The sequence below is a fragment of the Propithecus coquereli genome, unplaced genomic scaffold (genome assembly GCF_000956105.1).
Source record: "Propithecus coquereli isolate 6110/MARCELLA unplaced genomic scaffold, Pcoq_1.0 Scaffold388, whole genome shotgun sequence".
In the NCBI taxonomy this organism is placed as follows: domain Eukaryota; kingdom Metazoa; phylum Chordata; class Mammalia; order Primates; family Indriidae; genus Propithecus; species Propithecus coquereli.
The window spans coordinates 1,729,541-1,742,161 of NW_012149596.1; the positions used below are offsets into that span (position 1 = coordinate 1,729,541).

Here is a 12,621-nt window from a genome sequence, read left to right on the forward strand (position 1 = left end):
ACATGACTTGCCCGGCTCCATACAAGCAGGCATTAATCTGATTAGAACCTGTTTTCCTTGGCTGGCCAGGTCAGGGTGGGGTCCAACTTGACCTGGGCTTCCTTCTCCCTAACACATCATAGCTAAGCATGCAGTAAGTACCCAATAAACACTCCTTTGGAAAAATAGACCCTTCTTTAGCCTAGGGACAAAGTGGAATGCCCAGAAACCGCAGGGTAGGGTAGGTAGGCAGCAGCAGGTACTGCATATATGCTTAGTGTTGATGCGATTAGAGTCTAATATGGATCTTTGTTGGGGCCACCGTAAGTGCTTTATAAATGCTCCTTTTATAAGTGCTCCGTATCAGCCTCCTTTTGACTCACAGGGACCATTGACTAGTCGCTGGGGTCACCTTCAATGCAAGGTCGAGGCCGGCGGGGAATTAAGCAGGCAAATGAGTTCTCAACCACAAGCCAAGTGCTCACGGCTAGTCCCTAGGGGGAAGCACAGGCGCCTAATTCGTGCTCCTAGGTGACACAGTCATTACTTATAAATGTTCCCGGCTGGTCCCGGGGGTGGGGAGGCTTGGAAATTCCTTCAGTTCCCTCAAAGGATGGGGAAGGAGAGACCTAGGTTTGTTTTCCCATCTGTGAGATCGGGACACTACACCTCGAGAGGACGTGCGCGGGTGAGCATGTGGGGGAGCAAGGGCTTTCCCTCCTCACTCCCCTATCTTTCCCATCTCAGCTCCCAGCGATTAGGAACTTTTTTCTTGGACGTCCAAAAAGCCTCCAGACGCTAACGTTCCGAGGCTGGAACGGCCTCAAGCCGGAAAGGTGCGGGCGCGAACGTTCCGCGCGCAACGTCCTCCCGCGCCTCGCTCCCCTCAAGCCCGCCGCTCCTCCTTCCCTCGATCCTCCCGCTCCCCTCCTCCCGGTCCCCGCCCCCTCCCGCTCTCCCATTGGCCAAACCGGCTGCCGGGCCTCCCCGGGATTTAAAGGGCCCGCTCGCGCCGCGCCGCCCTGGGAGCCGCTGCAGGTCCCGGCCTTGCGGCCTGCGGGGGAGGCTGCCGGGAGGAGGCGGCGACGGTGGCGGCGGCAGCGCGTCCCCGGTCCCCAGAACCACGGCTTCCTTCCTGCCAGGTAAGTCGCCAGTAGTGCGCGCACGGCTCCCCAGCTCCCATCTCTGAGCCGGCCTCCTGGAGCGGATCTGTAGCGCGGGTCCTGGGACCCCCCCTCCCCATCACCTTTCGGACGCTCCTTCCTGCTATGTCTCCCACCACCACCTCCATCTCCCTGCAGCCCCCCGGACCTGGGCAGGACTTTGTTGGCGGCCTCTCGCAGGGTGGGGGTGAGATGGGGCGCGCGGAGGATACAGGACACCCTCCACATCCATAGAAGGAGAGATGCACACGGCCCCCAAGTGTCACAGAATCCCCCTCTCTGCCCTCCACATGGGGCGACTCTACCTTGGAAACCATGGATCTGCCCCCACACCCCACCCCCTCCCCGCTCCATTTGATATAGGAGTCTAGAATGTATTACCATTCGACCACCATCGGACCGGACTGTTCACAGCATTCAAGAGATAGAGGTCCTTCATTCACTGCAGGTCACAGGCTGTGTGTGTGTGCATACATAACCCCCCACACACACACCGTCGGCGGCTCAGTCTGATGTACCTGACGCTCACACCCTCCCCCAGGGCCCCAGTACCATGGCTCTACAAGGGTTAGGCAAGCCCCAAAGTGAAATCCGAGTACTCAAGTCCGTCCCTTGATCATAGTCTTCCCCATGGACACCTGCTCTCTCTGTGTCCCCTCTTTGGCAGATCTATCCATCTGTCCATCCATCCGTGGGGGTCCACAATGGCCACCTTCAGCCGCCAGGAATTTTTCCAGCAGCTACTGCAGGGCTGTCTTCTGCCTACTGCCCAGCAGGGCCTCGACCAGATCTGGCTGCTCCTTGCCATCTGCCTCGCCTGCCGCCTCCTCTGGAGGCTTGGTAAGTGCCTGTCACATACGTGCCCCCAAGCAAGGCCATATCATATCTGCCACGTTTATCCATACCAAGCCACACCTCACCCTGCCACATCCTGCCATGCCAAGCCAAGCCTGAACATGTCCAGCCCCACCACATCCCACCAGGCTGAGACCCATTCCGCCACACCACATCCTACCATGCCTGGCCGCCCACACCAAGCCACATCCTGCCAACCATCCCCTTCAGTATCCCTCTGTTCTGGGATTCGGAAAAGCTGAAGTTCTTGGATCTTGAGATCCTGAAATGTTTATATATCCTGCGGTTATAAGACTTTGGAAAGCTGATGTCACAGGGTTATGAAATCCCAAAGTACCACGGGTTACAGGGTTTGGAGATTCTGATGAGTTGAAAATCTCACATTCTAGGCTTCCAAAGTGTTGGCATTCTGGATTTCTATAATCAGGTCATGGTGAGATTTCTGGATTCTAGGATTCTGGAATGTTTCCACAATCACTGCAGGCTTGTATCTAACTGATAAGATTCCAAGTCTCCGAGGTTTCGATAGGATGCTGAGATTTCTGGAAATCCGAGATTCAAAGGTTCTACACTTTCTTTTTTCTTTTTCGTTTATTTTAAATGGATGTTTTATTTCTTCCCAGGTTTATTATTTTGAAATTTTTCAAAGCTACTGAAAAGTTGAAAGAATAGTACAATAAACACCCATATATATGCATCAACAGATTCTTCAACTGTCAACATCTTGCCACATTAGCTCTACCTATCTATCTTCCTATCTATCTATCATCTTCCTGAATCACTTGAATAACCTGCTGACATCATGACACTTCATCCCAAATCTTTCAGTGCGTGGCTCCCAAGAACAAGGACATCCTCCCCCACAACCATCACCCCCCCCCAAGAAATTGGATCTGGATGCGATAATATTATCCAACATAAATTGATGTTTGAATTTCTTCCAGGGTCCCCCAAATGTCCTTTATAGATGTTTCTTTTCCTTAAACCCAGGCTGTGCCACCCTCTCCAGCTCCCTAACACGTGCTTTGGGCCCCCTGCAATCCTACCACATTCCTTTGCCCAGGCAATGTCCTCTGCCCAGGTCGTCCTCCCCTTCCTACCAGCCCACCAACCTTCCCTTTCTTGTTCTCTCTCTCTTTTTCTCTCTTCTCCCCCTTTCTCTCTCTCTCTGTCTCTCTTTCTCTCTTTCTCTTTCTCTCTTCCTCTCACCCAAAGGGTTACCATCCTACCTGAAGCATGCAAGCACCGTGGCAGGCGGGTTCTTCAGCCTCTACCACTTCTTCCAGCTGCACATGGTTTGGGTCGTGCTGCTCAGCCTCCTGTGCTACCTCGTGCTGTTCCTCTGCCGACATTCCTCCCATCGTGGCGTCTTCCTCTCCGTCACCATCCTCATCTACCTACTCATGGGGTATGAGTGTGTGTCCTCATCCTCGCACTGTTGGTGGAAGGGCGGGAGGGGGGCGTCCCCATGTCTCTGATGAGCTTGTCCAAGACAAGGAGGGTGTAAGATTCCCAGGAGAAAGAAGGGAGTCTGGGGAAACCATTCCCCTGTGAGGAGGCACAGAACGGGGAGGGTGCCGAGTGTTCCTGGAGAAGAGAATCCAGGAGACTCATGCTTTCAAAAGACTGTACTGGACAAGTTGGGCATGGGCTCCCCCTGGAGGGGAAAGCCTGGGAGAATTATTCCTCCATGAGGTTGTGGAGGACAGGGGAAGGCAGAGCCCTCTTGGCACGTGGATATACCCCTTCTGTGGTCTCAGAGGCCATGGGGATCATGGGGCCAAGACCAGCACCTTCTTTCCTCAGTGAGATGCACATGGTGGACACCGTGACGTGGCACAAGATGCGAGGTAGGTAGCCCTGCCCCTCTCACCTGCCACAGCCTTCCTGCCCCACTCCACACCTCCTAACTGCCCCCACCCTGTGTCTTCCCCCCACCCCAGTTCTCTCCCTCATTAGCCCACCCCAGTGGACTCGCAGGCCTCCCATTCCCCTTGAGTCTGTATGCCTTTCCACCATGCATTTTTCCCCAAGCCTATCTGTCCCATCTCACGTATGTGCCTGGCTCTCTTAAGTAAGGGCGTCTGTCTGTCCTGGGCTCACTTGCCCACCTGCCTATCTGACCTCGTGCCCACCTATCCATCCTTGTACCCCCTTTTCCTACCACCTGTCACCTGGTATGCCCCCTCCCCCACATGCTGACCTGCTTTCTGCCGGTCCACTTGACCATGGGCACCACACATAGGGGCCCAGATGATCGTGGCCATGAAGGCGGTGTCCCTGGGCTTCGACCTGGACCGGGGCGAAGTGGGCGCAGTGCCCTCACCTGTGGAGTTCATGGGCTACCTCTACTTCGTGGGCACCATCGTCTTTGGGCCCTGGATATCCTTCCACAGCTACCTACAGGCTGTCCAAGGCCGCCCACTGGTGAGGTCCTGGGTGGACGGGGGGGGGGTGGGTAGGGACAGTGGGAGCTGCCATGGGGCAGTGCTCATGGAGCCTTGATCCCCACAGAGCCGCCAATGGCTGCAGAAGGTGGCCCGGAGCCTGGTGCTGGCCCTGTTGTGCCTTGTGCTGTCCACTTGCGTGGGCCCCTACCTCTTCCCATACTTCATCCCCCTCGATGGTGACCGACTCCTTCGCAAGTGAGCACAGCCTTCGAGGCCCCTGCCCAACAGTGAGGGGGTTGGGTAGGGACCTGGGGTCTCCCCAACTCTGAGCCTGTCTCTTAATGCTTCTGTCTGTCTTCTGTTACTACAGCAAGAAACGCAAAGCCAGGTAAATGAGGGCAGGTGCTGAGGGCGAGTGGAGTGGAGACGATGGGGGAAGGGGGCACGGGTTCTGTGAGTCTGAGTCTGTCTGCTCGTCCACTCCGTGGCTAGACAGAGACTGTGCTGTCTGTTTGACCAAGCTTGGCTCGGTGACTGTGTGTATGACTGACACTACAACACATACCGTGTGTCTGGCTGTCCATGTGTTCACCTGTCTCACCGTTAGAAACAAGTTACATGACCGGAATGGAGAGTGACTGACATGTGAGTGTTGGTTGGTGACTCTAGCCTGTCTGTGACCCTGGCTAGGGTTATGTACAGGTTGTTCAGCTGTTGGCCACTGACTCCCTGAATGTGGGACTGTGAATTCTGGCTGTCTGGCTGTGCCATTGTCAATGATGGGGTATGTGGCTGTCACTGGATGTTGATGATTCTGGCTTATCCACAACTTTGGCCAGGAATGAGTGTGACTGTAGCATGTCGTGTGTCTCTCTGTGACTGATTCTGCCTGTGTATCTACCCTCTCTGACTGCTTGGTGTCCTCTAGCTGACGGATCGTGACCAACCATGTGCCTGTGCCTGTCTGCAGGACTGACAGTCCGCCTCTGCTTTGACTGCAGGGTTGGATCTGGCTGTCTGGGTGTATGGCCGCTCCCCCACTCCCCAGCTGCTGACTAGCTCTGATGCTAAATGAGTCTCCAAAAGTCAAAGGACTTGACCAGTGTCACCCAGCTAAGCAGCCAGGCATTGATCCTGTGCCTAACCTCAGAAACTATGCTTTTTCCAGTACATGATGCTCCCTGTTTTTGCCCATGTCTGCTTGACAGCTGGCAGGATGTGCCTGTGTGCATGGCAGGGCGTTTGACAGTCTTCATGCCTAGTTCAAAGGTTTTCAGCTGTCTTCTGGTGGCTGAGTCAGGTTAGAGGGCTGCAAGGCTAGGAGTCTGATAGTATTTGTGTCTGGGGGTGTGGCTGTTTGAGGGTACAGGGCTGCGAGGCCAGCCCTCTGATGGTGGCTGAGTCTGATGGTCTGGCCATGTGAGGCTGCAGGGCCATGCCATGTTATAAGACAGCTCATGCATCCATTTGAGCCACATGAAACTAACTACCTGATGGTGGATGTCCATATGTGGCTGTCACAGTCCACCTCTTTTGCCACTGCATTTCTGTCTGTCTTGTCTGGGAACAACTCAGGCCAGCCACCGAGGCCTCCCTGACTCTCTTTTCTTTTTCCTCTGCTGCCTTCCTGACCCCTGGGGCCCTAGGGGCACCATGGTAAGGTGAGTCTACAGAATGGGGCTGGGGATGCTGACACGTGGTGGGATATCATGCCGGAGCCTGCGCACGATGCCTCTCTCCCTTGCTGCTTCTTCCCCAGGTGGCTGCGAGCCTACGAGAGTGCTGTCTCCTTCCACTTCAGCAACTATTTTGTGGGCTTTCTGTCCGAGGCCACAGCCACGTTGGCAGGAGCTGGCTTCACCGAGGAGAAGGATCACTTGGAATGGTGGGGAGGGCTTGGGGCCCCCTCTCCCACAGTGTATTGCCTATAGAAACCACAGGGAGGAGGGAGGGCACTCCCAGGGGAGGGAACGGCCAAGACAAAAGTGTGGCAGTCAGATGTGTTGAGATCCCAACTGGATTCACATGTCTCTTCTGCCCACAGGGACCTGACAGTGTCCAAGCCACTGAACGTGGAGCTGCCCCGGTCAATGGTGGAAGTTGTCACAAGCTGGAACCTGCCCATGTCTTATTGGCTAAATAACTGTGAGTTGTCAAGTCCTCGCTCCAGTGGAGTTGGTAAACCAGGCTCTTTCACACATTCATACAACAAACATTTACTCAGCACCTTCTATGTGCTAGGCATTGAAGATACATCAGGGATAAAAAAAAAAAATGCTACCCCATGGAGCTGCAATTCTGTAGGGGGAGCAGATGATAAATGAGAGGGGAAAAAAATACACAATAGCTCAGGTGCTATAAAAAAAAATGACACGGCAGGTAATGGTCATCCAGGAATGTTGGCAGGAGGAGGGGGTGTTGCAATTTTAAATAAATTAGCCAGGGCAAGTGTCACCGAGGAGGTGACATTTGCACAAAGACCCGAAGAAAGTGAGGGAGCAGGAGGGAACAGCAGGTGCAGATGGAGGGAACAGCAGGTGCAAAGGCCCTGAGGTGGGCACTTGCGTGGTGTGTGTGAGCAGCAGCCAGGTCAGTGGGGTAGGAACAGAGTGGCCGAGGGGCCGCTGGTAGGAGGAGGTGAGCTCAGAGAGGTCCTGTAGGGCCTCCTGGGCCACAGAGAGGACTTTGACTTTTTCTCTGAGAGAAATGGGAGCGACAACAAGGGTCCAAGCACAGGAGGGCCATGCGCTGACTTGGGTTGTAAGAGGATGCCTCCGGCTGCTGTGAGGACAGACTGAGGGCAGGGGTGAGGAGAGAAGCAGTGAGGAGGCCGCCGCAGTAGTCCAGGCCAGCGACGGTGGCGGCGGCAGTGGACGTGGAGAGAAGAGGTGGGATTTGGGTGTATTCTGAAGGTGGAACTGATGGGATTTGCTGCGCTTGGATGTAGGAATGCGAGGAGAGCTGATCTGGGGTGATTCCAAGGTGTTTGCCCTGAGGAACTGGAAGGGTGGGGTTGACATTGACTGAACTTGAGGACTGCCAGAGGAGCAGGCTGAGAGGAAAGATCGGAGATACGCTTCAGGCAGGTGAAGTTTGAAGCCATCATTAGGACTTTATCCCGGAGGCTCCAACAGGTTGTGGGTGCCCTCATCCTGCCTAAGGCCCTCCAGGAAGGACAATAGGAATCTCTGAAGAATCTTGACTTGTGTCTTCTCCCCCTCCAGATGTTTTCAAGAATGCACTCCGCCTGGGGACCTTCTCAGCCGTGCTGGTCACTTATGTAGCCAGCGCCCTCCTGCACGTGAGCAAGGCAGAGCAGGGAGGAGGGCGGGCAGGGGTGGCAGGGCCTCCTCCTCACTCGTGTCCTTGTCCCCGGGCCCCCAGGGCTTCAGCTTCCATCTGGCTGCCGTCCTGCTCTCCCTGGCGTTTATCACTTACGTGGAGCATGGTGAGTGCAGGGCCCAGCCCAGCAGATGGTTGGAAGGTTGGTGAGCGGCCCCTGAGACTAACCTGTCCCCCTTACGTCTCCCCACCACCCCAGTCCTCCGGAAGCGCCTGGCTCGGATCCTCAGTGCCTGTGTCTTGTCAAAGCCGTGCCCGCCAGACTGTTCACACCGGCATCGCTTGGTGAGGGTTCAGCCTGGGCAACCTTGTGCCCCACATTCCCCCTCAAAAATATTCCTTCTGTCTCTACCTTGTGTCTCTCTCAGGGCGCCCGGCTTCCTCTTCTGGTGCCCGAGCCATCGCCAAAACCTCACCTCTATTCACTGGCATCTGACTCTCTAACAGACATTTATCAAGCACCTGCTGTATACACACCTGGCATTCATTTCCCCCAATGAACATTTATCGAGCACCTGCTGGTACCAAGCACTGTTCTAAGTGCTAGAGACACAGTGGTGAACAAAACAGGCCAAAGTCCCAGCCCTGTGGGACATTTTAATCAGGGAGCCAGTAAATATTAAGAAATAAGTCAGTAAAGTCTAATAATAGTTTGGTAGATTGTCAGTGGTGCTAAGGAAAAAATACATAAGGGAAAAGGGATGGGAATTATGGGGGAGGGTGTTTTCTGTTTTAAATAGGGAGGTCAGGGAAGCGTCCCTGGTGAGGTGACTTTTGAGTCCTTTAACTGAAGGAGGTGAGGGAGAGAAGCATTCCAGCCAAAGGACACCCAGTGTAAAGGCCCTTAGATGGCAGCAGGCCTGGAATCTTTGGGGAACAGCAAGGAGGCCAGTGTGGCTTGAGCAGAGGGAGTGAGGGGGAGACTGGTGGGGGGTATGGGCCTTCTAGATCATGGTGGGAATTTGGTTTTGTTTTGTTTTATGTTTTTTATTATGTTTGCAATAACGAGTACAGACAACCTCATATTTGTCTCCCACCCGACACCAATGTTTGTCACCATAAAGCCCCCCGACTCAAAGCCCCACCATTCTTCCTCCTCTGCCTGAAGATTGCATCCCCCCCAACGTGGATGCCCTCATTGTGAATGGCACCCTCACCCTTGGATACCTCTGAGCTCCCATAAGAGGCTCCCTGAACCATCTCTTCCTGTCTCAGGGGGATAACTTCGGCATCTTCAATCCTGGGACGCACTGTGCCTTGTGTGTCCCCCCTCCCCCTGTGCGGGCGGAGGACAGTGAATAGGTCCAGCTGCCAAGTGTATCCATCTGTCCCCCACAGGGCCTGGGGGTGCGAACCTTAAACTTGCTCTTTGGGGCCCTGGCCATCTTCCACCTGGCCTACCTGGGCTCCCTGTTTGATGTCGATGTGGACGACACCACAGAGGAGCAGGTGAGGTGGGGCCCTGGGCTGGGGGTTTAAGCACGTATGGTGCTACCTGCTTGTAGGAACCATGAGGACAAAGGCAGGGAGGCCAAGGCATGAGCTCCTCCTATTGTGTTTCTTAGCTTGTGCAGCCAGTGCTCCTTGGTCCTTTCCCATTGTCCCTTTAGTTGAGTCACACCGGTGGGTTTTTTATTTGGGTGAAGTGTGCAAAATCTCTTTACTTAGTTTACTTATGAAATGCATTTTGTAGAGATAGAGTACAAAATCCAGGTTTTACTTTTTGTTAATTAATTATTTCACTTCATTTTTGTTTAGGTAGAATTTGCAAGATTTCTCATTTAATTTTTTAAACATATTTTATTTTGCTCAGGATAAGTATGCAAACTCTGGATCCTGCTACTTTAAAATTTTATTTTAAATGTTATATGCTATTTTCGTTCATGTTAAGTATGCAGATTCCAGATTTTACTCCTTCTTAAATTAAGAACAATTTTTTAAATGACGTTTATTCCTATGGCTCTTGCAGAATCCAAGGTTTTTTTTTTTTTTAAGCCAAATTTAGCAGTGGGGGGTTGAGAATCCAAGTTTTTGCTTCTTTTAGTTAGGTTTTTCATTTTCAATTAAAAACAAAACTTTGTGTTTTTGACATTAAAAGCAATTTTTAATTTTTATTCAGTTTGAGTGGGCAAAATTCAGGGTTTTGCTTGGTTTTGTTGTTGTTGTTGTTTTTAGAGAGAGAGTCTCAGCCGGGCGCGGTGGCTCACGCCTGTAATCTTAGCCCTCTGGGAGGCCGAGGCGGGAGGATCACTTGAGCTCAGGAGTTCGAGACCAGCCTGAGCAAGAGCGAGACCCTTGTCTCTACTAAAAATCAAAAAAAAATTAGCGAGGCATTGTGGCGAGCGCCTGTAGTCCCAGCTACTCGGGGAGGCTGAGGCAGGAGGATCGCTTGAGCCCAGGAGTTTGAGGTTGCTGTGAGCTAGGCTGATGCCACGGCACTCGCCCCAGGCAAGAAAGGGAGGCTCTGTCTAAAAAAAAAAAAAAAAGAGAGTCTCACTCTGGCCCAGGCTGGAGTGCAATGGTGTAGTAATAGCTCACTGTAACCTTAAACTCTTGGGCTCAAGAGATCCTCAGGAGTTCAAGACCAGCCTCAGCAAGAGTGAGACCCCGTCTCTGCTAAAAATAGAAAGAAATTAGCTGGACAACTAAGAATAGAAAAAATTAGCTGGGCGTGGTGGCGCACACCTGTAGTCCCAGCTACTCAGGAGGCTAAGGCAGGAGGATTGCTTGAGCCCAGGAGTTTGAGGTTGCTGTGAGCAAGGCTGAGGCCACAGCACTCTAGCCCAGGGAAACGGAGCGAGACTCTGTCTCAAAAAAAAAAAAAAAAGAGATCCTTCTGGCTCAGCCTCCCAAGTAGCTGGGATTGTAGGCATGCACCACCATGCCCAGCTAATTTTCTTAATGTTTTGTGGAGACAGGGGCAGGGTCTCACTATGTTGCCCAGGCTGGTCTTGAACTCCTGGCCTCAAGCTATCCTCCCGCCCCAACCTCCCTCCGAAAGTGCTGGGATTACAGGCCTGAGCCACCATGCTTGGCTGCTTCTTTTTAAATAAAGTTTTTGTTTTATTTTTATTAAGATAGTTTTAAATAGTTAATGCATATCACATGATCAAAAACCAAACAGTATTCGAGATATTCAGGATAGAGCACCCATGCTCTACCCTCTTCCCTCTTACAGGTAATCACTTTTATTCATTTTATGAAAACATCCTTCCAAAATTTAATCATATCAAATATAAAAATGTATTTTGAATCTGTCTCCCTAGATTTTACCCTAAAAATAACACACAAATGACATCGTTCTACAATTCTTGAAAATCTTCCACATCAATATATAAAATGTCCTCATTCATTTTTTCCACTGTGAGGATCTGACACAGTTTAATTTGTCCCTTATTGGTGGAATCCTTTCCTATTGCAAATGATACTGTAGCAAGAACTCTCATACTCATGTGGATCCACACAGGTGCAGACAGATTTGTAGGATCTATTCCTGGTAGTCTCAATTCTCAATGGAGTAGTTACCTTTTTCCCCTCCCACCAGCAATGTGCAAACTTGCCTGTGGCCCCACCAACACAGTGCCTCTCAAACTTCCTGGATACGCTTGCCAATTCGATAAGAAGAAGATTGCCAGTGAGCCTATTTTCATATGTTTAAGGGCTATTTGTTTTTCCTTTACTGGGAATGGCCTACTCGCTTCCTTTGGCAATTTTTATCTTTAAAAAAATTGATTTCTAGGAACTCTTTATATATAAGGGAGATTATAGGTCAGAGAGTAGGACTGTCTTGTTCTGATTTTAAAATGATTTTTAAAGAAGAAAACAAAAACTATATCTGGTCACCTTTCATATGTACCCAGGCCTTTCTATAGGGCCTCACTAGGGTTACCATGCAGTCACAGAAATGTCCTTGAGCAAAGGATGGGTTTTCCTGAGACCCTCTTTTTCCTTACTGAGAAAGACCATCACCTCTTTCTCTCCCACAGGGCTACGGCATGGCATATACTGTCCACAAGTGGTCAGAGCTCAGCTGGGCCAGTCACTGGGTCACGTTTGGATGCTGGATCTTCTACCGTCTCATAGGCTGAGTGAGGCACATGTGTGGACCCTCATAGCTCCCTCAAGACCCCTCTCAGGGTGCCAACTCTGAGGGGGAATGAGGGAAGGCCCTCTCTCTACTCCTTGAACCTTCTCCATCCTTGACACTCCAACACACACATGCACACACACACACACACACACACCATTTCCATGCCTGTCAATCTCCACCCCACCATGAGGCGGGAAGGGGTAGTCCCTGGTGGGGGATGCTTGGGGAAGCAGAGAGGGGGAGAGCCAGGGCCTCCCCACCTTCCTTCTTCCTTTTTATATACAGTTTGTTATTGTCAAATAAAAGTAGGAAATATATAATAGGCTCTTTCTTCACTGCTCATAGGGGAATAGGAGTGAGTGAGGAAGGGGGTACAACATGGATAAAGGTTTGGAAGCTGGAAACCATGAAGAGGGAGCAGATTGTGATTGGTTCATGTTAAATTATGATTGTTCATGATTGGATGATGAGCGCAAAGATGGCAGGGTCCTGGTCCTGCTTGACTCGAGTGGGGCTGGGACAGATCGCATAGTTGGAAATGGGGGTGGGGGGAGGCCTGATACAAACTGGCAGGAAAACGGAAGGATCCCATTCTGATTGGCTGCTCTGACTGGGACAGAGAGGTAGGGTTGTGGGTCCTAATTGGATGAGAGGTCCCGGATGGATCTTGATTCTGATTGATTGCTCGGTCTGGGTGCCCACTTACTAAGGGTTATGGCATTCTGGTTGGCTCTTTGGGATCAGCATCCGCGGATTGAGGGTCTCCATGCCAACTGGCCAGCAGGACTGAGGGCCTGGAATT

At 51.9% G+C, this 12,621-nt stretch overlaps 1 protein-coding gene across 5 annotated transcripts; it reads left to right on the forward strand.

Annotated features, from left to right (window-relative positions):
• The first annotated feature begins 968 nt into the window (after positions 1-968).
• PORCN (porcupine homolog (Drosophila)) lies at positions 969-12,145 on the forward strand. Of its 5 annotated transcripts, XM_012652284.1 has the most exons (15): positions 975-1,121; positions 1,810-1,982; positions 3,213-3,405; positions 3,804-3,847; positions 4,243-4,424; positions 4,512-4,642; positions 4,758-4,775; positions 6,034-6,048; positions 6,147-6,272; positions 6,432-6,532; positions 7,612-7,688; positions 7,772-7,835; positions 7,929-8,014; positions 9,068-9,178; positions 11,716-12,145. In XM_012652284.1, the coding sequence occupies exons 2-15, from the start codon at positions 1,847-1,849 to the stop codon at positions 11,815-11,817; spliced, it is 1,386 nt and encodes a 461-aa protein (XP_012507738.1). In that variant the 5' UTR covers positions 975-1,121; positions 1,810-1,846; the 3' UTR covers positions 11,818-12,145. The 5 variants fall into 5 exon arrangements, with proteins under 5 accessions (XP_012507741.1, XP_012507738.1, XP_012507739.1 ...); XM_012652285.1 differs by lacking the exon at positions 6,034-6,048 and having other exon boundaries at positions 11,716-12,135; XM_012652287.1 differs by lacking the exons at positions 4,758-4,775; positions 6,034-6,048 and having other exon boundaries at positions 969-1,121; positions 1,591-1,982; positions 3,284-3,405.
• The last annotated feature ends 476 nt before the right edge of the window (positions 12,146-12,621 follow it).

What these genes read in the sequence shown, in the direction of transcription:
- PORCN (XM_012652284.1), top strand. Translation starts at nt 1,847, where the DNA reads ATGGCCACCTTCAGCCGCCAGGAATTTTTCCAGCAGCTACTGCAGGGC. An exon ending in CCGCCTCCTCTGGAGGCTTG is followed by an intron (nt 1,983 to 3,212) that starts GTAAGTGCCTGT and finishes TCTCACCCAAAG; the next exon opens with GGTTACCATCCTACCTGAAG. An exon ending in CTGTCCAAGGCCGCCCACTG is followed by an intron (nt 4,425 to 4,511) that starts GTGAGGTCCTGG and finishes TGATCCCCACAG; the next exon opens with AGCCGCCAATGGCTGCAGAA.